General features: G+C 36.1%; 1 protein-coding gene across 1 annotated transcript in view; it reads right to left on the reverse strand.

The window, feature by feature from the left end:
- The window catches only part of LOC148074576 (uncharacterized), a 114,822-nt gene that overhangs the window by 55,958 nt on the left and 35,917 nt on the right, over nt 1–22,947 (reverse strand). Inside the window, 10 exon segments of the mRNA XM_087796064.1 lie at nt 11,839–12,057; nt 12,124–12,285; nt 12,344–12,460; nt 13,632–13,787; nt 13,996–14,127; nt 15,489–15,635; nt 15,693–15,832; nt 15,887–16,037; nt 17,199–17,313; nt 17,929–18,113. Of these exon segments, the coding sequence (XP_087652190.1) occupies nt 11,839–12,057; nt 12,124–12,285; nt 12,344–12,460; nt 13,632–13,787; nt 13,996–14,127; nt 15,489–15,635; nt 15,693–15,832; nt 15,887–16,037; nt 17,199–17,313; nt 17,929–18,113 (1,524 nt within the window).

Below are 22,947 nucleotides of genomic sequence, written 5' to 3' on the forward strand. Positions count from 1 at the left end.
AATGTGAACGACTGAAGTACATCAGTGTATTAATGTGAACGACTGAAGTACATCAGTGTATTAATGTGTACGACTGAAGTACATCAGTGTATTAATGTGAACGACTGAAGTACATCAGTGTATTAATGTGAACGACTGAAGTACATCAGTGTATTAATGTGAACGACTGAAGTACATCAGTGTATTAATGTGAACGACTGAAGTACATCAGTGTATTAATGTGAACGACTGAAGTACATCAGTGTATTAATGTGAACGACTGAAGTACATCAGTGTATTAATGTGTACGACTGAAGTACATCAGTGTATTAATGTGAACGACTGAAGTACATCAGTGTATTAATGTGAACGACTGAAGTACATCAGTGTATTAATGTGAACGACTGAAGTACATCAGTGTATTAATGTGAACGACTGAAGTACATCAGTGTATTAATGTGAACGACTGAAGTACATCAGTGTATTAATGTGAACGACTGAAGTACATCAGTGTATTAATGTGAACGACTGAAGTACATCAGTGTATTAATGTGTACGACTGAAGTACATCAGTGTATTAATGTGAACGACTGAAGTACATCAGTGTATTAATGTGAACGACTGAAGTACATCAGTGTATTAATGTGAACGACTGAAGTACATCAGTGTATTAATGTGAACGACTGAAGTACATCAGTGTATTAATGTGAACGACTGAAGTACATCAGTGTATTAATGTGAACGACTGAAGTACATCAGTGTATTAATGTGAACGACTGAAGTACATCAGTGTATTAATGTGAACGACTGAAGTACATCAGTGTATTAATGTGAACGACTGAAGTACATCAGTGTATTAATGTGAACGACTGAAGTACATCAGTGTATTAATGTGAACGACTGAAGTACATCAGTGTATTAATGTGAACGACTGAAGTACATCAGTGTATTAATGTGAACGACTGAAGTACATCAGTGTATTAATGTGAACGACTGAAGTACATCAGTGTATTAATGTGAACGACTGAAGTACATCAGTGTATTAATGTGAACGACTGAAGTACATCAGTGTATTAATGTGAACGACTGAAGTACATCAGTGTATTAATGTGAACGACTGAAGTACATCAGTGTATTAATGTGAACGACTGAAGTACATCAGTGTATTAATGTGAACGACTGAAGTACATCAGTGTATTAATGTGAACGACTGAAGTACATCAGTGTATTAATGTGAACGACTGAAGTACATCAGTGTATTAATGTGAACGACTGAAGTACATCAGTGTATTACTGTGAACGACTGAAGTACATCAGTGTATTAATGTGAACGACTGAAGTACATCAGTGTATTAATGTGAACGACTGAAGTACATCAGTGTATTAATGTGAACGACTGAAGTACATCAGTGTATTAATGTGAACGACTGAAGTACATCAGTGTATTAATGTGAACGACTGAAGTACATCAGTGTATTAATGTGAACGACTGAAGTACATCAGTGTATTAATGTGAACGACTGAAGTACATCAGTGTATTAATGTGAACGACTGAAGTACATCAGTGTATTAATGTGTACGACTGAAGTACATCAGTGTATTAATGTGAACGACTGAAGTACATCAGTGTATTAATGTGAACGACTGAAGTACATCAGTGTATTAATGTGAACGACTGAAGTACATCAGTGTATTAATGTGAACGACTGAAGTACATCAGTGTATTAATGTGAACGACTGAAGTACATCAGTGTATTAATGTGAACGACTGAAGTACATCAGTGTATTAATGTGAACGACTGAAGTACATCAGTGTATTAATGTGAACGACTGAAGTACATCAGTGTATTAATGTGAACGACTGAAGTACATCAGTGTATTAATGTGAACGACTGAAGTACATCAGTGTATTAATGTGAACGACTGAAGTACATCAGTGTATTAATGTGAACGACTGAAGTACATCAGTGTATTAATGTGAACGACTGAAGTACATCAGTGTATTAATGTGAACGACTGAAGTACATCAGTGTATTAATGTGAACGACTGAAGTACATCAGTGTATTAATGTGAACGACTGAAGTACATCAGTGTATTAATGTGAACGACTGAAGTACATCAGTGTATTAATGTGAACGACTGAAGTACATCAGTGTATTAATGTGAACGACTGAAGTACATCAGTGTATTAATGTGAACGACTGAAGTACATCAGTGTATTAATGTGAACGACTGAAGTACATCAGTGTATTAATGTGAACGACTGAAGTACATCAGTGTATTAATGTGAACGACTGAAGTACATCAGTGTATTAATGTGAACGACTGAAGTACATCAGTGTATTAATGTGAACGACTGAAGTACATCAGTGTATTAATGTGTACGACTGAAGTACATCAGTGTATTAATGTGAACGACTGAAGTACATCAGTGTATTAATGTGAACGACTGAAGTACATCAGTGTATTAATGTGAACGACTGAAGTACATCAGTGTATTAATGTGAACGACTGAAGTACATCAGTGTATTAATGTGAACGACTGAAGTACATCAGTGTATTAATGTGAACGACTGAAGTACATCAGTGTATTAATGTGTACGACTGAAGTACATCAGTGTATTAATGTGAACGACTGAAGTACATCAGTGTATTAATGTGAACGACTGAAGTACATCAGTGTATTAATGTGAACGACTGAAGTACATCAGTGTATTAATGTGAACGACTGAAGTACATCAGTGTATTAATGTGAACGACTGAAGTACATCAGTGTATTAATGTGAACGACTGAAGTACATCAGTGTATTAATGTGAACGACTGAAGTACATCAGTGTATTAATGTGAACGACTGAAGTACATCAGTGTATTAATGTGTACGACTGAAGTACATCAGTGTATTAATGTGAACGACTGAAGTACATCAGTGTATTAATGTGAACGACTGAAGTACATCAGTGTATTAATGTGAACGACTGAAGTACATCAGTGTATTAATGTGAACGACTGAAGTACATCAGTGTATTAATGTGAACGACTGAAGTACATCAGTGTATTAATATGTACGACTGAAGTACATCAGTGTATTAATGTGAACGACTGAAGTACATCAGTGTATTAATGTGAACGACTGAAGTACATCAGTGTATTAATGTGAACGACTGAAGTACATCAGTGTATTAATGTGAACGACTGAAGTACATCAGTGTATTAATGTAAACGACTGAAGTACATCAGTGTATTAATGTGAACGACTGAAGTACATCAGTGTATTAATGTGAACGACTGAAGTACATCAGTGTATTAATGTGAACGACTGAAGTACATCAGTGTATTAATGTGTACGACTGAAGTACATCAGTGTATTAATGTGAACGACTGAAGTACATCAGTGTATTAATGTGAAGGACTGAAGTACATCTGTGTATTAATGTGAACGACTGAAGTACATCAGTGTATTAATGTGAACGACTGAAGTACATCAGTGTATTAATGTGAACGACTGAAGTACATCAGTGTATTAATGTGAACGACTGAAGTACATCAGTGTATTAATGTGAACGACTGAAGTACATCAGTGTATTACTGTGAACGACTGAAGTACATCAGTGTATTAATGTGAACGACTGAAGTACATCAGTGTATTAATGTGAACGACTGAAGTACATCAGTGTATTAATGTGAACGACTGAAGTACATCAGTGTATTAATGTGAACGACTGAAGTACATCAGTGTATTAATGTGAACGACTGAAGTACATCAGTGTATTAATGTGAACGACTGAAGTACATCAGTGTATTAATGTGAACGACTGAAGTACATCAGTGTATTAATGTGAACCACTGAAGTACATCAGTGTATTAATGTGTACGACTGAAGTACATCAGTGTATTAATGTGAACGACTGAAGTACATCAGTGTATTAATGTGTACGACTGAAGTACATCAGTGTATTAATGTGAACGACTGAAGTACATCAGTGTATTAATGTGAACGACTGAAGTACATCAGTGTATTAATGTGAACGACTGAAGTACATCAGTGTATTAATGTGAACGACTGAAGTACATCAGTGTATTAATGTGAACGACTGAAGTACATCAGTGTATTAATGTGAACGACTGAAGTACATCAGTGTATTAATGTGAACGACTGAAGTACATCAGTGTATTAATGTGAACGACTGAAGTACATCAGTGTATTTATGTGTACGACTGAAGTACATCAGTGTATTAATGTGAACGACTGAAGTAAATCAGTGTATTAATGTGAACGACTGAAGTACATCAGTGTATTATTGTGAACGACTGAAGTACATCAGTGTATTAACGTGAACGACTGAAGTACATCAGTGTATTAAAGTGAACGACTGAAGTACATCAGTGTATTAACGTGAACGACTGAAGTACATCAGTGTATTAATGTGAACGACTGAAGTACATCAGTGTATTAACGTGAACGACTGAAGTACATCAGTGTATTAATGTGTACGACTGAAGTACATCAGTGTATTAATGTGAACGACTGAAGTACATCAGTGTATTAATGTGTACGACTGAAGTACATCAGTGTATTAATGTGAACGACTGAAGTACATCAGTGTATTAATGTGAACGACTGAAGTACATCAGTGTATTAATGTGTACGACTGAAGTACATCAGTGTATTAATGTGAACGACTGAAGTACATCAGTGTATTAATGTGAACGACTGAAGTACATCAGTGTATTAATGTGTACGACTGAAGTACATCAGTGTATTAATGTGAACGACTGAAGTACATCAGTGTATTAATGTGTACGACTGAAGTACATCAGTGTATTAATGTGAACGACTGAAGTACATCAGTGTATTAATGTGAACGACTGAAGTACATCAGTGTATTAATGTGTACGACTGAAGTACATCAGTGTATTAATGTGAACGACTGAAGTACATCAGTGTATTAATGTGAATGACTGAAGTACATCAGTGTATTAATGTGAACGACTGAAGTACATCAGTGTATTAATGTGAACGACTGAAGTACATCAGTGTATTAATGTGAACGACTGAAGTACATCAGTGTATTAATGTGAACGACTGAAGTACATCAGTGTATTAATGTGAACGACTGAAGTACATCAGTGTATTAATGTGTACGACTGAAGTACATCAGTGTATTAATGTGAACGACTGAAGTACATCAGTGTATTAATGTGAACGACTGAAGTACATCAGTGTATTAATGTGAACGACTGAAGTACATCAGTGTATTAATGTGAACGACTGAAGTACATCAGTGTATTAATGTGAACGACTGAAGTACATCAGTGTATTAATGTGAACGACTGAAGTACATCAGTGTATTAATGTGAACGACTGAAGTACATCAGTGTATTAATGTGAACGACTGAAGTACATCAGTGTATTAATGTGAACGACTGAAGTACATCAGTGTATTAATGTGAACGACTGAAGTACATCAGTGTATTAATGTGTACGACTGAAGTACATCAGTGTATTAATGTGAACGACTGAAGTACATCAGTGTATTAATGTGAACGACTGAAGTACATCAGTGTATTAATGTGAACGACTGAAGTACATCAGTGTATTAATGTGAACGACTGAAGTACATCAGTGTATTAATGTGAACGACTGAAGTACATCAGTGTATTAATGTGAGCGACTGAAGTACATCAGTGTATTAATGTGAACGACTGAAGTACATCAGTGTATTAATGTGTACGACTGAAGTACATCAGTGTATTAATGTGAACGACTGAAGTACATCAGTGTATTAATGTGAACGACTGAAGTACATCAGTGTATTAATGTGAACGACTGAAGTACATCAGTGTATTAATGTGAACGACTGAAGTACATCAGTGTATTAATGTGAACGACTGAAGTACATCAGTGTATTAATGTGAACGACTGAAGTACATCAGTGTATTAATGTGAACGACTGAAGTACATCAGTGTATTAATGTGAACGACTGAAGTACATCAGTGTATTAATGTGTACGACTGAAGTACATCAGTGTATTAATGTGAACGACTGAAGTACATCAGTGTATTAATGTGAACGACTGAAGTACATCAGTGTATTAATGTGAACGACTGAAGTACATCAGTGTATTAATGTGAACGACTGAAGTACATCAGTGTATTAATGTGAACGACTGAAGTACATCAGTGTATTAATGTGAACGACTGAAGTACATCAGTGTATTAATGTGAACGACTGAAGTACATCAGTGTATTAATGTGAACGACTGAAGTACATCAGTGTATTAATGTGTACGACTGAAGTACATCAGTGTATTAATGTGAACGACTGAAGTACATCAGTGTATTAATGTGAACGACTGAAGTACATCAGTGTATTAATGTGAACGACTGAAGTACATCAGTGTATTAATGTGAACGACTGAAGTACATCAGTGTATTAATGTGAACGACTGAAGTACATCAGTGTATTAATGTGAACGACTGAAGTACATCAGTGTATTACTGTGAACGACTGAAGTACATCAGTGTATTAATGTGAACGACTGAAGTACATCAGTGTATTAATGTGAACGACTGAAGTACATCAGTGTATTAATGTGAACGACTGAAGTACATCAGTGTATTAATGTGAACGACTGAAGTACATCAGTGTATTAATGTGAACGACTGAAATACATCAGTGTATTAATGTGAACGACTGAAGTACATCAGTGTATTAATGTGAACGACTGAAGTACATCAGTGTATTAATGTGAACGACTGAAGTACATCAGTGTATTAATGTGTACGACTGAAGTACATCAGTGTATTAATGTGAACGACTGAAGTACATCAGTGTATTAATGTGAACGACTGAAGTACATCAGTGTATTAATGTGAACGACTGAAGTACATCAGTGTATTAATGTGAACGACTGAAGTACATCAGTGTATTAATGTGAACGACTGAAGTACATCAGTGTATTAATGTGTACGACTGAAGTACATCAGTGTATTAATGTGAACGACTGAAGTACATCAGTGTATTAATGTGAACGACTGAAGTACATCAGTGTATTAATGTGTACGACTGAAGTACATCAGTGTATTAATGTGAACGACTGAAGTACATCAGTGTATTAATGTGAACGACTGAAGTACATCAGTGTATTAATGTGAACGACTGAAGTACATCAGTGTATTAATGTGAACGACTGAAGTACATCAGTGTATTAATGTGTACGACTGAAGTACATCAGTGTATTAATGTGAACGACTGAAGTACATCAGTGTATTAATGTGAACGACTGAAGTACATCAGTGTATTAATGTGAACGACTGAAGTACATCAGTGTATTAATGTGAACGACTGAAGTACATCAGTGTATTAATGTGAACGACTGAAGTACATCAGTGTATTAATGTGAGCGACTGAAGTACATCAGTGTATTAATGTGAACGACTGAAGTACATCAGTGTATTAATGTGTACGACTGAAGTACATCAGTGTATTAATGTGAACGACTGAAGTACATCAGTGTATTAATGTGAACGACTGAAGTACATCAGTGTATTAATGTGAACGACTGAAGTACATCAGTGTATTAATGTGAACGACTGAAGTACATCAGTGTATTAATGTGAACGACTGAAGTACATCAGTGTATTAATGTGAACGACTGAAGTACATCAGTGTATTAATGTGAACGACTGAAGTACATCAGTGTATTAATGTGAACGACTGAAGTACATCAGTGTATTAATGTGTACGACTGAAGTACATCAGTGTATTAATGTGAACGACTGAAGTACATCAGTGTATTAATGTGAACGACTGAAGTACATCAGTGTATTAATGTGAACGACTGAAGTACATCAGTGTATTAATGTGAACGACTGAAGTACATCAGTGTATTAATGTGAACGACTGAAGTACATCAGTGTATTAATGTGAACGACTGAAGTACATCAGTGTATTAATGTGAACGACTGAAGTACATCAGTGTATTAATGTGAACGACTGAAGTACATCAGTGTATTAATGTGTACGACTGAAGTACATCAGTGTATTAATGTGAACGACTGAAGTACATCAGTGTATTAATGTGAACGACTGAAGTACATCAGTGTATTAATGTGAACGACTGAAGTACATCAGTGTATTAATGTGAACGACTGAAGTACATCAGTGTATTAATGTGAACGACTGAAGTACATCAGTGTATTAATGTGAACGACTGAAGTACATCAGTGTATTACTGTGAACGACTGAAGTACATCAGTGTATTAATGTGAACGACTGAAGTACATCAGTGTATTAATGTGAACGACTGAAGTACATCAGTGTATTAATGTGAACGACTGAAGTACATCAGTGTATTAATGTGAACGACTGAAGTACATCAGTGTATTAATGTGAACGACTGAAATACATCAGTGTATTAATGTGAACGACTGAAGTACATCAGTGTATTAATGTGAACGACTGAAGTACATCAGTGTATTAATGTGAACGACTGAAGTACATCAGTGTATTAATGTGTACGACTGAAGTACATCAGTGTATTAATGTGAACGACTGAAGTACATCAGTGTATTAATGTGAACGACTGAAGTACATCAGTGTATTAATGTGAACGACTGAAGTACATCAGTGTATTAATGTGAACGACTGAAGTACATCAGTGTATTAATGTGAACGACTGAAGTACATCAGTGTATTAATGTGTACGACTGAAGTACATCAGTGTATTAATGTGAACGACTGAAGTACATCAGTGTATTAATGTGAACGACTGAAGTACATCAGTGTATTAATGTGTACGACTGAAGTACATCAGTGTATTAATGTGAACGACTGAAGTACATCTGTGTATTAATGTGAACGACTGAAGTACATCAGTGTATTAATGTGAACGACTGAAGAACATCAGTGTATTAATGTGAACGACTGAAGTACATCAGTGTATTAATGTGAACGACTGAAGTACATCAGTGTATTAATGTGAACGACTGAAGTACATCAGTGTATTAATGTGAACGACTGAAGTACATCAGTGTATTTATGTGTACGACTGAAGTACATCAGTGTATTAATGTGAACGACTGAAGTAAATCAGTGTATTAATGTGAACGACTGAAGTACATCAGTGTATTATTGTGAACGACTGAAGTACATCAGTGTATTAACGTGAAGGACTGAAGTACATCAGTGTATTAATGTGAACGACTGAAGTACATCAGTGTATTAATGTGAACGACTGAAGTACATCAGTGTATTAATGTGAACAACTGAAGTACATCAGTGTATTAATGTGAACGACTGAAGTACATCAGTGTATTAATGTGAACGACTGAAGTACATCAGTGTATTAATGTGAACGACTGAAGTACATCAGTGTATTAATGTGAACGACTGAAGTACATCAGTGTATTAATGTGAACGACTGAAGTACATCAGTGTATTAATGTGTACGACTGAAGTACATCAGTGTATTAATGTGAACGACTGAAGTACATCAGTGTATTAATGTGTACGACTGAAGTACATCAGTGTATTAATGTGAACGACTGAAGTACATCAGTGTATTAATGTGAACGACTGAAGTACATCAGTGTATTAATGTGTACGACTGAAGTACATCAGTGTATTAATGTGAACGACTGAAGTACATCAGTGTATTAATGTGAACGACTGAAGTACATCAGTGTATTAATGTGAATGACTGAAGTACATCAGTGTATTAATGTGAACGACTGAAGTACATCAGTGTATTAATGTGAACGACTGAAGTACATCAGTGTATTAATGTGTACGACTGAAGTACATCAGTGTATCAATGTGAACGACTGAAGTACATCAGTGTATTAATGTGTACGACTGAAGTACATCAGTGTATTAATGTGTACGACTGAAGTACATCAGTGTATCAATGTGAACGACTGAAGTACATCAGTGTATTTATGTGTACGACTGAAGTACATCAGTGTATTAATGTGAACGACTGAAGTACATCAGTGTATTAATGTGAACGACTGAAGTACATCAGTGTATTAATGTGAACGACTGAAGTACATCAGTGTATTAATGTGTACGACTGAAGTACATCAGTGTATTAATGTGAACGACTGAAGTACATCAGTGTATTAATGTGAACGACTGAAGTACATCAGTGTATTAATGTGAACGACTGAAGTACATCAGTGTATTAATGTGAACGACTGAAGTACATCAGTGTATTAATGTGAACGACTGAAGTACATCAGTGTATTAATGTGAACGACTGAAGTACATCAGTGTATTAATGTGAACGACTGAAGTACATCAGTGTATTAATGTGAACGACTGAAGTACATCAGTGTATTAATGTGAACGACTGAAGTACATCAGTGTATTAATGTGAACGACTGAAGTACATCAGTGTACTAATGTGTACGACTGAAGTACATCAGTGTATTAATGTGTACGACTGAAGTACATCAGTGTATTAATGTGAACGACTGAAGTACATCAGTGTATTAATGTGAACGACTGAAGTACATCAGTGTACTAATGTGTACGACTGAAGTACATCAGTGTATTAATGTGTACGACTGAAGTACATCAGTGTATTAATGTGAACGACTGAAGTACATCAGTGTATTAATGTGTAGTTTTCAAGGGAAATACTCCCAAAAACTAAGATGTTTCACAATGATTTATTTTATGAACTAGATTATGTTTAAAAATGTTGTCATTATTTTCTTGTTCTGGATTCAAACATATTTTGTTTATTTATTCAAACCTTAAAGTCAGAAACTACAGAAAACACCCGGGTTACCTGTCGTAACCCAGTTCCTATGAATAGTGCAAAACCCTCTCATCACGATGTTGGTTAATTGTTTCAATTGTCTCAACGGACTCTCTTCCTTGACGGTTCAGACCCAGACGGTCCAGACCAGACGGTTCAGACCCAGACGGTTCAGAACCAGACGGTTCAGACCCAGACGGTTCAGACCCAGACGGTTCAGACCCAGACAGTCCAGACCAGACGGTTCAGAACCAGACGGTTCAGACCCAGAAGGTTCAGACCCAGACGGTCCAGACCAGACGGTTCAGAACCAGACGGTTCCGACCCAGAAGGTTCAGACCCAGACGGTCCAGACCAGACGGTTCAGAACCAGACGGTTCCGACCCAGAAGGTTCAGACCCAGAAGGTTCAGACCCAGACGGTCCAGACCAGACGGTTCAGAACCAGACGGTTCAGACCCAGAAGGTTCAGACCAGACGGTTCAGACCCAGACGGTCCAGACCAGACGGTTCAGACCCAGAAGGTTCAGACCCAGACGGTCCAGACCAGACGGTTCAGAACCAGACGGTTCAGACCCAGACGGTCCAGACCAGACAGTGCAGACCCAGAAGGTTCAGACCCAGAAGGTTCAGACCCAGAAGGTTCAGACCCAGACGGTTCAGACCCAGAAGGTTCAGACCCAGAAGGTTCAGACCCAGACGGTGCAGACCCAGCTTGGGTCACCACAGCTTTGCTCTGAGTTCTGAGGAACAATCACCAAATATACTTTCATTGATTTTAACATAAATAAAGATAAAAAATAAAGAATACAAAAACTAATTAAAGCTCATCGACAGTAAATCATATTTAAACCCATCGACGAGGGTTTTTTATAGGAAGTTAAAGATCCTAAAACTACAAACTAATCTCACTGTTGAATCTAATGTTTCCATTTGTGAAAAGAATCTCATTTTCTTGCAGAAATTGCCTGAAAATGGTTTCATTGAACATCTTCATTCACACCAACAACAGAAGTGACAACAGAAGTGAGACACGAGACACTCCTTCAGTCCTGAGGTCCTCGGGTCACACTTGGACTCATTGGACCGACCTGTGGGTTGAGACGCTCCAGGATGGAGGCAGTATCTTCCTGGAAGACACGGTCGGCAGTTCCTCGCCGAGGACGCGCCGCGCTGCACCAGGAAGCTTCCTGCAGGACACGGCTTGGGCGAGTCGGTCCCGAGAGGACAGAAGTGTCCGACGGGACAGACGTCTCCGTGAGGCTGTGAGACAGGACTGGGCTCCGGGGACCCCGAGGAACAAAAGTGTCCTGACAGAGGAACTAATTCATGACACACCATTCAAACACGCTGAGATCTCCTGGGACGGCTCAGACCTGGACTGCACGGTCCAGACGGTTCTGTCCTCGCACTGTCGTTACAGAAGCTGCCGGGAGGACAGAGGACGCAGTCGCTGAGGGACGTCCTGCCAGACGATGGACTGGAAGTTCCCGTCGGGCAGCGAGACGGTGCGTCTGCTCCCTCGGTGCAGTAGAAACCTGGACCAGCGTTATTTCATCGCCTCCAACACCATCAGCTCAGGTAGACTTCACATACCTGCTGGACAGGTGTCACACGTGGCTTCACCGGCCGAGGGTTGGAAGGTTCCGGGACGACACGCGACAGGTCGGACGCTGGCAGCAGGACAGGCATGACCAGGAGGACACTGAGATCCTGCAGAAGAATAAGATCATCTTGAGAAGAAGGAGGAGACGTGAGGATCCTCAGGGAGGAGGTGCAGGTGCTCCAGGAGCCACGGCGGCTATTTGTGCTTTTTGGGCCATTTCTGGCTATAATTATCTTTTGAGTTACTTTAGGTCTCATGTGAGGATTCATTAGATTCTCATATAAAAGTATCTTTTCAACCTTTAGAACATGTTTTAAAATGATCTCTTTTAACAAACGTCCAGTAATTCTTTATTACAATCATCGACTAACATTTAATTCATAATAAATACATATTTCATCTGCTATTGTATTTATTAAATTATTATAATTTGATACATTATTACATTATTATTATTTAACACATTATTATTACATTATTATTATTTGATACATTATTATTACATTATTATTATTTGATACATTATTATTACATTATTATTATTTGATACATTATTATTACATTATTGATACATAAAGATTTATTCCTGAGGTTTATTTTTGTGTTTTTATGTTCATTACGTTTAATATTTTCTCCTTCAATCACATGTTGTTAAACGATCACATGTTCAGAACATTCCTGTTTCCTTGATGTGATCCAGTGAAAGGGTGGTGGACTAAAGGGTTAAAGGTCACAGACATTCCAGATTCTGGAGAATATAAGGTTTTCTCTGAGATCATGGAAACATCAAGTGTCCGCAGGAGAATCACAGCGTCTCGTATGAAAGTGTGTGAAGACACTGTTTCGTGATAAGATCTGTTGGGCTTCGTGTCGCGGCTCATGAATCCAACATCTGGGTCGAGAACCTCTGGTTCAACTAGTATCACTCCAGTGGAGAACCTCTGGTTCAACTAGTATCACTCCAGTGGAGAACCTCTGGTTCAACTAGTATCACTCCAGTGGAGAACCTCTGGTTCAACTAGTATCACTCCAGTGGAGAACCTCTGGTTCAACTAGTATCACTCCAGTGGAGAACCTCTGGTTCAACTAGTATCACTCCAGTGGAGAACCTCTGGTTCAACTAGTATCACTCCAGTGGAGAACCTCTGGTTCAACTAGTATCACTCCAGTGGAGAACCTCTGGTTCAACTAGTATCACTCCAGTGGAGAACCTCTGGTTCAACTAGTATCACTCCAGTGGAGACACAGAAACCTTCTCTCATCGCCTCAGACACGAACCTGGCTGACGGGCAGATGCCGAGCCCAGTGGACAGAACCAGCCCGGAGGACAGTCGTGCTGGACTGACGTCTGAGCCCAGAACGGACAGAAGGAACCCGGAGAACACGCTCGACAGTCCGTCTCTGAAGCGGCGCCGGTCCTGCCCAGGAATGTCCCTTCATGAGGGAAACAGATGTTTAGAGGACGATTGAAGACACGTCACCGCATTTATTTCTGTTTCCAGATGTGACAGTTTGATGGAGCTGGTGCTGATCTTCATGCACCTTTCTGGCTTCAAATCACAAGAGTCACTAAGTTCTCGTGGCACTGAGAGGAAAATAAAGATCTTGGTTCATCCGTGAGCCTAATGTTCTGAGCTGGTACCTGGAGGACACGCTCTCGGACTTTCACTCCCTTCTGCGCAAAAGTGTCCGAGCGGGCAAACGTCGCCGTGATGCTGACCTGTGAGAGAAACACCAGAAGAAGAGTCTGTGAGAGAAACATCAGAAGAAGAGTCTGTGAGAGAAACATCAGAAGAAGAGTCTGTGAGAGAAACATCAGAAGAAGAGTCTGTGAGAGAAACATCAGAAGAAGAGTCTGTGAGAGAAACATCAGAAGAAGAGTCTTTGAGAGAAACATCAGAAGAAGAGTCTGTGAGAGAAACACCAGAAGAAGAGTCTGTGAGAGAAACATCAGAAGAAGAGTCTGTGAGAGAAACACCAGAAGAAGAGTCTGTGAGAGAAACACCAGAAGAAGAGTCTGTGAGAGAAACACCAGAAGAAGAGTCTGTGAGAGAAACACCAGAAGAAGAGTCTGTGAGAGAAACATCAGAAGAAGAGTCTGTGAGAGAAACATCAGAAGAAGAGTCTGTGAGAGAAACATCAGAAGAAGAGTCTGTGAGAGAAACATCAGAAGAAGAGTCTGTGAGAGAAACATCAGAAGAAGAGTCTGTGAGAGAAACATCAGAAGAAGAGTCTGTGAGAGAAACATCAGAAGAAGAGTCTGTGAGAGAAACATCAGAAGAAGAGTCTGTGAGAGAAACATCAGAAGAAGAGTCTGTGAGAGAAACACCAGAAGAAGAGTCTGTGAGAGAAACATCAGAAGAAGAGTCTGTGAGAGAAACATCAGAAGAAGAGTCTGTGAGAGAAACATCAGAAGAAGAGTCTGTGAGAGAAACATCAGAAGAAGAGTCTGTGAGAGAAACATCAGAAGAAGAGTCTGTGAGAGAAACATCAGAAGAAGAGTCTGTGAGAGAAACATCAGAAGAGTCTGTGAGAGAAACATCAGAAGAAGAGTCTGTGAGAGAAACATCAGAAGAAGAGTCTGTGAGAGAAACATCAGAAGAAGAGTCTGTGAGAGAAACATCAGAAGAAGAGTCTGTGAGAGAAACATCAGAAGAAGAGTCTGTGAGAGAAACATCAGAAGAAGAGTCTGTGAGGGAAACATCAGAAGAAGAGTCTGTGAGAGAAACATCAGAAGAAGAGTCTGTGAGGGAAACATCAGAAGAAGAGTCTGTGAGAGAAACATCAGAAGAAGAGTCTGTGAGAGAAACATCAGAAGAAGAGTCTGTGAGAGAAACATCAGAAGAAGAGTCTGTGAGAGAAACATCAGAAGAAGAGTCTGTGAGAGAAACATCAGAAGAAGAGTCTGTGAGAGAAACATCAGAAGAAGAGTCTGTGAGAGAAACATCAGAAGAAGATGATAGAAAATAATAGTTATTAGACAAAAACACATTAGTGACGTTTCCTTTTATCATATTATTTAGTTTCTATTCATGGATTTAAATCTTCTGAATGTAAACAACTGTGTACGAAGGTAAATGTTCATTTGTTTTGCTTCTGTAAATAAATAAATAAGGATATGGTTCAAGCGTCGACCTGTGAGGTTCCAGGAAGGCGTGGCTGTGGTGGACGCAGCCGTGCAGAAGAAGCCGGCGCTGCAGCGTCCAGATGGTTCGGACAGACCGGCCTCGGCGCAGTAATGACCAGGTAAACAAAGCTGACAAGCGTCTAAATCTTCTGCACCTGCAGCACAAACACCTGATGAGCAGGAAGTGACTCGGGGTCTGGTGACGGACTCACCCTCTGAGGGGCCGAAGGTGCCGGCCGGGCACGGGACCATGAAGCTGGTCCCGCCAGGACAGAAGGATCCTGCGGAACATCTGCCTCCCATCGGACCGTCTTCTGGACGAGGCGACCGCGAGCCACGTTGGCACAGGAAGCTGCAGGAGAAAGAAGTGAGTCTGGGTCCATGAGCGAAGTCCTCCTGAAGGTACCCGGCCGAGCACAGTCCAGACGGAGCAGCCAGTCCAGGCGAGCCACAGTAATTCCCGGGTGGACAGTCTTCACACCCGGACACATCCCTCAACCCTGTCCGACCGCTGGACGTTCCAGCTGGACACGGGAACATCTCACCAGACTCTGCTCCTGCTCGTCCAGACGTTCAGAACTTGTTACTAGTGTCACTAACTTTTTAGTAGTGTCACTAACTTTTTACTAGTGTCACTAACGTTTTACTAGTGTCACTAACTTGTTACTAGTGTCACTAACTTTTAACTAGTGTCACTAACTTGTTACTAGTGTCACTAACTTGTTACTAGTGTCACTAACTTGTTACTAGTGTCACTAACTTTTAACTAGTGTCACTAACTTGTTACTAGTGTCACTAACTTGTTACTAGTGTCACTAACTTTTTACTAGTGTCACTAACTTGTTACTAGTGTCACTAACTTTTTACTAGTGTCACTAACTTGTTACTAGTGTCACTAACTTGTTACTAGTGTCACTAACTTTTAACTAGTGTCACTAACTTGTTACTAGTGTCACTAACTTGTTACTAGTGTCACTAACTTGTTACTAGTGTCACTAACTTGTTACTAGTGTCACTAACTTTTAACTAGTGTCACTAACTTGTTACTAGTGTCACTAACTTGTTACTAGTGTCACTAACTTTTAACTAGTGTCACTAACTTGTTACTAGTGTCACTAACTTGTTACTAGTGTCACTAACTTTTTACTAGTGTCACTAACTTGTTACTAGTGTCACTAACTTGTTACTAGTGTCACTAACTTTTTACTAGTGTCACTTAACTTTGTACTAGTGTCACTAAACTTGTTATTTTTGTCACTGAACTTGTTACTAGTTTCACTAAACTTGTTACTAGTTTCACTAAATGTGTTCCTAGTGTCACTAACTTGTTACTAGTTTCACTAAACTTGTCACTAGTTTCACTAAATGTGTTACTAGTGTCACTAACTTGTTACTAGTGTCACTAACTTGTTACTAGTGTCACTAACTTTTTACTAGTGTCACTAACTTGTTACTAGTGTCACTAACTTTTTACTAGTGTCACTAACTTGTTACTAGTGTCACTAACTTGTTACTAGTGTCACTAACTTTTTACTTGTGTCACTTAACTTTGTACTAGTGTCACTAAACTTGTTATTATTGTCACTAAACTTGTTACTAGTGTCACTAAACTTGTTACTAGTTTCACTAAACTTGTTACTAGTTTCACTAAATGTGTTCCTAGTGTCACTAACTTGTTACTAGTGTCACTAACTTGTTACTAGTGTCACTAAACTCACCTGCTGGACAGTAGAAACCTTCACGACACACCAGAGGAGACTTAGTTCCAGACTCAAGACCTGAGTCATGAGAACCATCACAGTAGAATCCTGCTGGACATTGAACACACTCTGCCTGTAGAGATGGATGGATGGATGGATGGATGGATGGATGGATGGATGGATGGATGGATGGATGGATGGATGGATGGATGGATGGATGGATGGATGGATGGATGGATGGATGGATGGATGGATGGATGGATGGATGGATGGATGGATGGATGGATGGATGGATGGATGGATGGATGGATGGATGGATGGATGGATGGATGGATGGATGGATGGATGATGGATGGATGGATGGATGGATGGATGGATGGATGGATGGATGGATGGATGGATGGATGGATGGATGGATGGATGGATGGATGGATGGATGGATGGATGGATGGATGGATGGATGGATGGATGGATGGATGGATGGATGGATGGATGGATGGATGGATGGATGGATGGATGGATGGATGGACAAACACATTTAGTTTTGAGGGTCAAATGTTTAGAAAATAATTTAAAATAATATAATCTAAGTTAAATGTAAGAACAAAATAAAGAACATTTTAGATTCTAATCCACAAAACTTTTACTTTTCACTACATTGTAAATATAAATACATATATTCAGCTCTGATGCTGTGGATGTTGAAGTACATTTAAATATAAATATATAAATACATATGTATTTATACCTGAGCAGGTAAACTCTGGTACGTCCCCGGCGGACATGGCATCTCGTGGTGAGATCCTGAGGGACACATGTGTCCAGGTGAGCAGAGAAGTGAACCTTCAGTGAGTTCGTGGATCTTCCCGGAACAGAAGGAACCGACTGGACAGACATGAGGTGAAGAGAGTCCTGGAGCTTCACACGAGGTCCCTGAGACACGGAGGAGGATCTTATCTTAAATATGATCACATCTATGTTTGATCAATCATTGTATCTTATCTTAAATATGATCACATCTATGTTTGATCAATCATTGTAGCTTATCTTAAATATGATCACATCTATGTTTGATCAATCATTGTATCTTATCTTAAATATGATCACATCTATGTTTGATCAATCATTGTATCTTATCTTAAATATGATCACATCTATATTTGATCAATCATTGTATCTTATCTTAAATATGATCACATCTATGTTTGATCAATCATTGTAGCTTATCTTAAATATGATCACATCTATGTTTGATCAATCATTGTAGCTTATCTTAAATATGATCACATCTATGTTTGATCAATCATTGTATCTTATCTTAAATATGATCACATCTATGTTTGATCAATCATTGTAGCTTATCTTAAATATGATCACATCTATGTTTGATCAATCATTGTAGCTTATCTTAAATATGATCACATCTATGTTTGATCAATCATTGTATCTTATCTTAAATATGATCACATCTATGTTTGATCAATCATTTTATCTTATCTTAAATATGATCACATCTATGTTTGATCAATTATTGTATCTTATCTTAAATATGATCACATCTATGTTTGATCAATCATTGTATCTTATCTTAAATATGATCACATCTATGTTTGATCAATCATTGTAGCTTATCTTAAATATGATCACATCTATGTTTGATCAATCATTGTATCTTATCTTAAATATGATCACATCTATGTTTGATCAATCATTTTATCTTATCTTAAATATGATCACATCTATGTTTGATCAATCATTGTATCTTATCTTAAATATGATCACATCTATGTTTGATCAATCATTGTAGCTTATCTTAAATATGATCACATCTATGTTTGATCAATCATTGTATCTTATCTTAAATATGATCACATCTATGTTTGATCAATCATTTTATCTTATCTTAAATATGATCACATCTATGTTTGATCAATTATTGTATCTTATCTTAAATATGATCACATCTATGTTTGATCAATCATTGTAGCTTATCTTAAATATGATCACATCTATGTTTGATCAATCATTTTATCTTATCTTAAATATGATCACATCTATGTTTGATCAATCATTGTATCTTATCTTGAATATGATCACATCTATGTTTGATCAATCATTTTATCTTATCTTAAATATGATCACATCTATGTTTGATCAATCATTGTATCTTATCTTAAATATGATCACATCTATGTTTGATCAATCATTGTAGCTTATCTTAAATATGATCACATCTATGTTTGATCAATCATTGTATCTTATCTTAAATATGATCACATCTATGTTTGATCAATCATTTTATCTTATCTTAAATATGATCACATCTATGTTTGATCAATTATTGTATCTTATCTAAAATATGATCACATCTATGTTTGATCAATCATTGTAGCTTATCTTAAATATGATCACATCTATGTTTGATCAATCATTTTATCTTATCTTAAATATGATCACATCTATGTTTGATCAATCATTGTATCTTATCTTAAATATGATCACATCTATGTTTGATCAATCATTGTAGCTTATCTTAAATATGATCACATCTATGTTTGATCAATCATTGTATCTTATCTTAAATATGATCACATCTATGTTTGATCAATCATTGTAGCTTATCTTAAATATGATCACATCTATGTTTGATCAATTATTGTAGCTTATCTTAAATATGATCACATCTATGTTTGATCAATCATTGTAGCTTATCTTAAATATGATCACATCTATGTTTGATCAATCATTGTAGCTTATCTTAAATATGATCACATCTATGTTTGATCAATCATTGTAGCTTATCTTAAATATGATCACATCTATGTTTGATCAATCATTGTAGCTTATCTTAAATATGATCACATCTATGTTTGATCAATCATTGTAGCTTATCTTAAATATGATCACATCTATGTTTGATCAATCATTGTAGCTTATCTTAAATATGATCACGCCTATGACTCAATCAATTATTGTATCTTATCTTAAATATGATTATATCTATGACGCGATCAATCATTGTATCTTATCTTAAATATGATCACATCTATGTTTGATCAATTATTGTATCTTATCTTAAATATGATCACATCTATGTTTGATCAATCATTTTATCTTATCTTAAATATGATCACATCTATGTTTGATCAATCATTGTAGCTTATCTTAAATATGATCACATCTATGTTTGATCAATCATTGTAGCTTATCTTAAATATGATCACATCTATGTTTGATCAATCATTGTAGCTTATCTTAAATATGATCACATCTATGTTTGATCAATTATTGTATCTTATATTAAATATGATCACATCTATGTTTGATCAATCATTGTATCTTATCTTAAATATGATCACATCTATGTTTGATCAATCATTGTATCTTATCTTAAATATGATCACATCTATGTTTGATCAATCATTGTATCTTATCTTAAATATGATCACATCTATGTTTGATCAATCATTGTATCTTATCTTAAATATGATCACATCTATGTTTGATCAATCATTGTAGCTTATCTTAAATATGATCACATCTATGTTTGATCAATCATTGTAGCTTATCTTAAATATGATCACATCTATGTTTGATCAATCATTGTAGCTTATCTTAAATATGATCACATCTATGTTTGATCAATCATTGTATCTTATCTTAAATATGATCACATCTATGTTTGATCAATCATTGTATCTTATCTTAAATATGATCACATCTATGTTTGATCAATCATTGTAGCTTATCTTAAATATGATCACATCTATGTTTGATCAATCATTGTATCTTATCTTAAATATGATCACATCTATGTTTGCTCAATCATTGTATCTTATCTTAAATATGATCACATCTATGTTTGATCAATCATTGTATCTTATCTTAAATATGATCACATCTATGTTTGATCAATCATTGTAGCTTATCTTAAATATGATCACATCTATGTTTGATCAATCATTGTATCTTATCTTAAATATGATCACATCTATGTTTGCTCAATCATTGTATCTTATCTTAAATATGATCACATCTATGTTTGCTCAATCATTGTATCTTATCTTAAATATGATCACATCTATGTTTGATCAATTATTGTATCTTATCTTAAATATGATCACATCTATGTTTGATCAATCATTGTATCTTATCTTAAATATGATCACATCTATGTTTGATCAATCATTGTAGCTTATCTTAAATATGATCACATCTATGTTTGATCAATCATTGTATCTTATCTTAAATATGATCACATCTATGTTTGATCAATCATTTTATCTTATCTTAAATATGATCACATCTATGTTTGATCAATCATTGTATCTTATCTTAAATATGATCACATCTATGTTTGATCAATCATTGTAGCTTATCTTAAATATGATCACATCTATGTTTGATCAATCATTGTATCTTATCTTAAATATGATCACATCTATGTTTGATCAATCATTTTATCTTATCTTAAATATGATCACATCTATGTTTGATCAATTATTGTATCTTATCTTAAATATGATCACATCTATGTTTGATCAATCATTGTAGCTTATCTTAAATATGATCACATCTATGTTTGATCAATCATTTTATCTTATCTTAAATATGATCACATCTATGTTTGATCAATCATTGTATCTTATCTTGAATATGATCACATCTATGTTTGATCAATCATTTTATCTTATCTTAAATATGATCACATCTATGTTTGATCAATCATTGTATCTTATCTTAAATATGATCACATCTATGTTTGATCAATCATTGTAGCTTATCTTAAATATGATCACATCTATGTTTGATCAATCATTGTATCTTATCTTAAATATGATCACATCTATGTTTGATCAATCATTTTATCTTATCTTAAATATGATCACATCTATGTTTGATCAATTATTGTATCTTATCTAAAATATGATCACATCTATGTTTGATCAATCATTGTAGCTTATCTTAAATATGATCACATCTATGTTTGATCAATCATTTTATCTTATCTTAAATATGATCACATCTATGTTTGATCAATCATTGTATCTTATCTTAAATATGATCACATCTATGTTTGATCAATCATTGTAGCTTATCTTAAATATGATCACATCTATGTTTGATCAATCATTGTATCTTATCTTAAATATGATCACATCTATGTTTGATCAATCATTGTAGCTTATCTTAAATATGATCACATCTATGTTTGATCAATTATTGTAGCTTATCTTAAATATGATCACATCTATGTTTGATCAATCATTGTAGCTTATCTTAAATATGATCACATCTATGTTTGATCAATCATTGTAGCTTATCTTAAATATGATCACATCTATGTTTGATCAATCATTGTAGCTTATCTTAAATATGATCACATCTATGTTTGATCAATCATTGTAGCTTATCTTAAATATGATCACATCTATGTTTGATCAATCATTGTAGCTTATCTTAAATATGATCACATCTATGTTTGATCAATCATTGTAGCTTATCTTAAATATGATCACGCCTATGACTCGATCAATTATTGTATCTTATCTTAAATATGATTATATCTATGACGCGATCAATCATTGTATCTTATCTTAAATATGATCACATCTATGTTTGATCAATTATTGTATCTTATCTTAAATATGATCACATCTATGTTTGATCAATCATTTTATCTTATCTTAAATATGATCACATCTATGTTTGATCAATCATTGTAGCTTATCTTAAATATGATCACATCTATGTTTGATCAATCATT

This window comes from Callionymus lyra, chromosome 7, assembly GCF_982586985.1.
Source record: "Callionymus lyra chromosome 7, fCalLyr1.hap1.1, whole genome shotgun sequence".
NCBI lineage: Eukaryota > Metazoa > Chordata > Actinopteri > Syngnathiformes > Callionymidae > Callionymus > Callionymus lyra.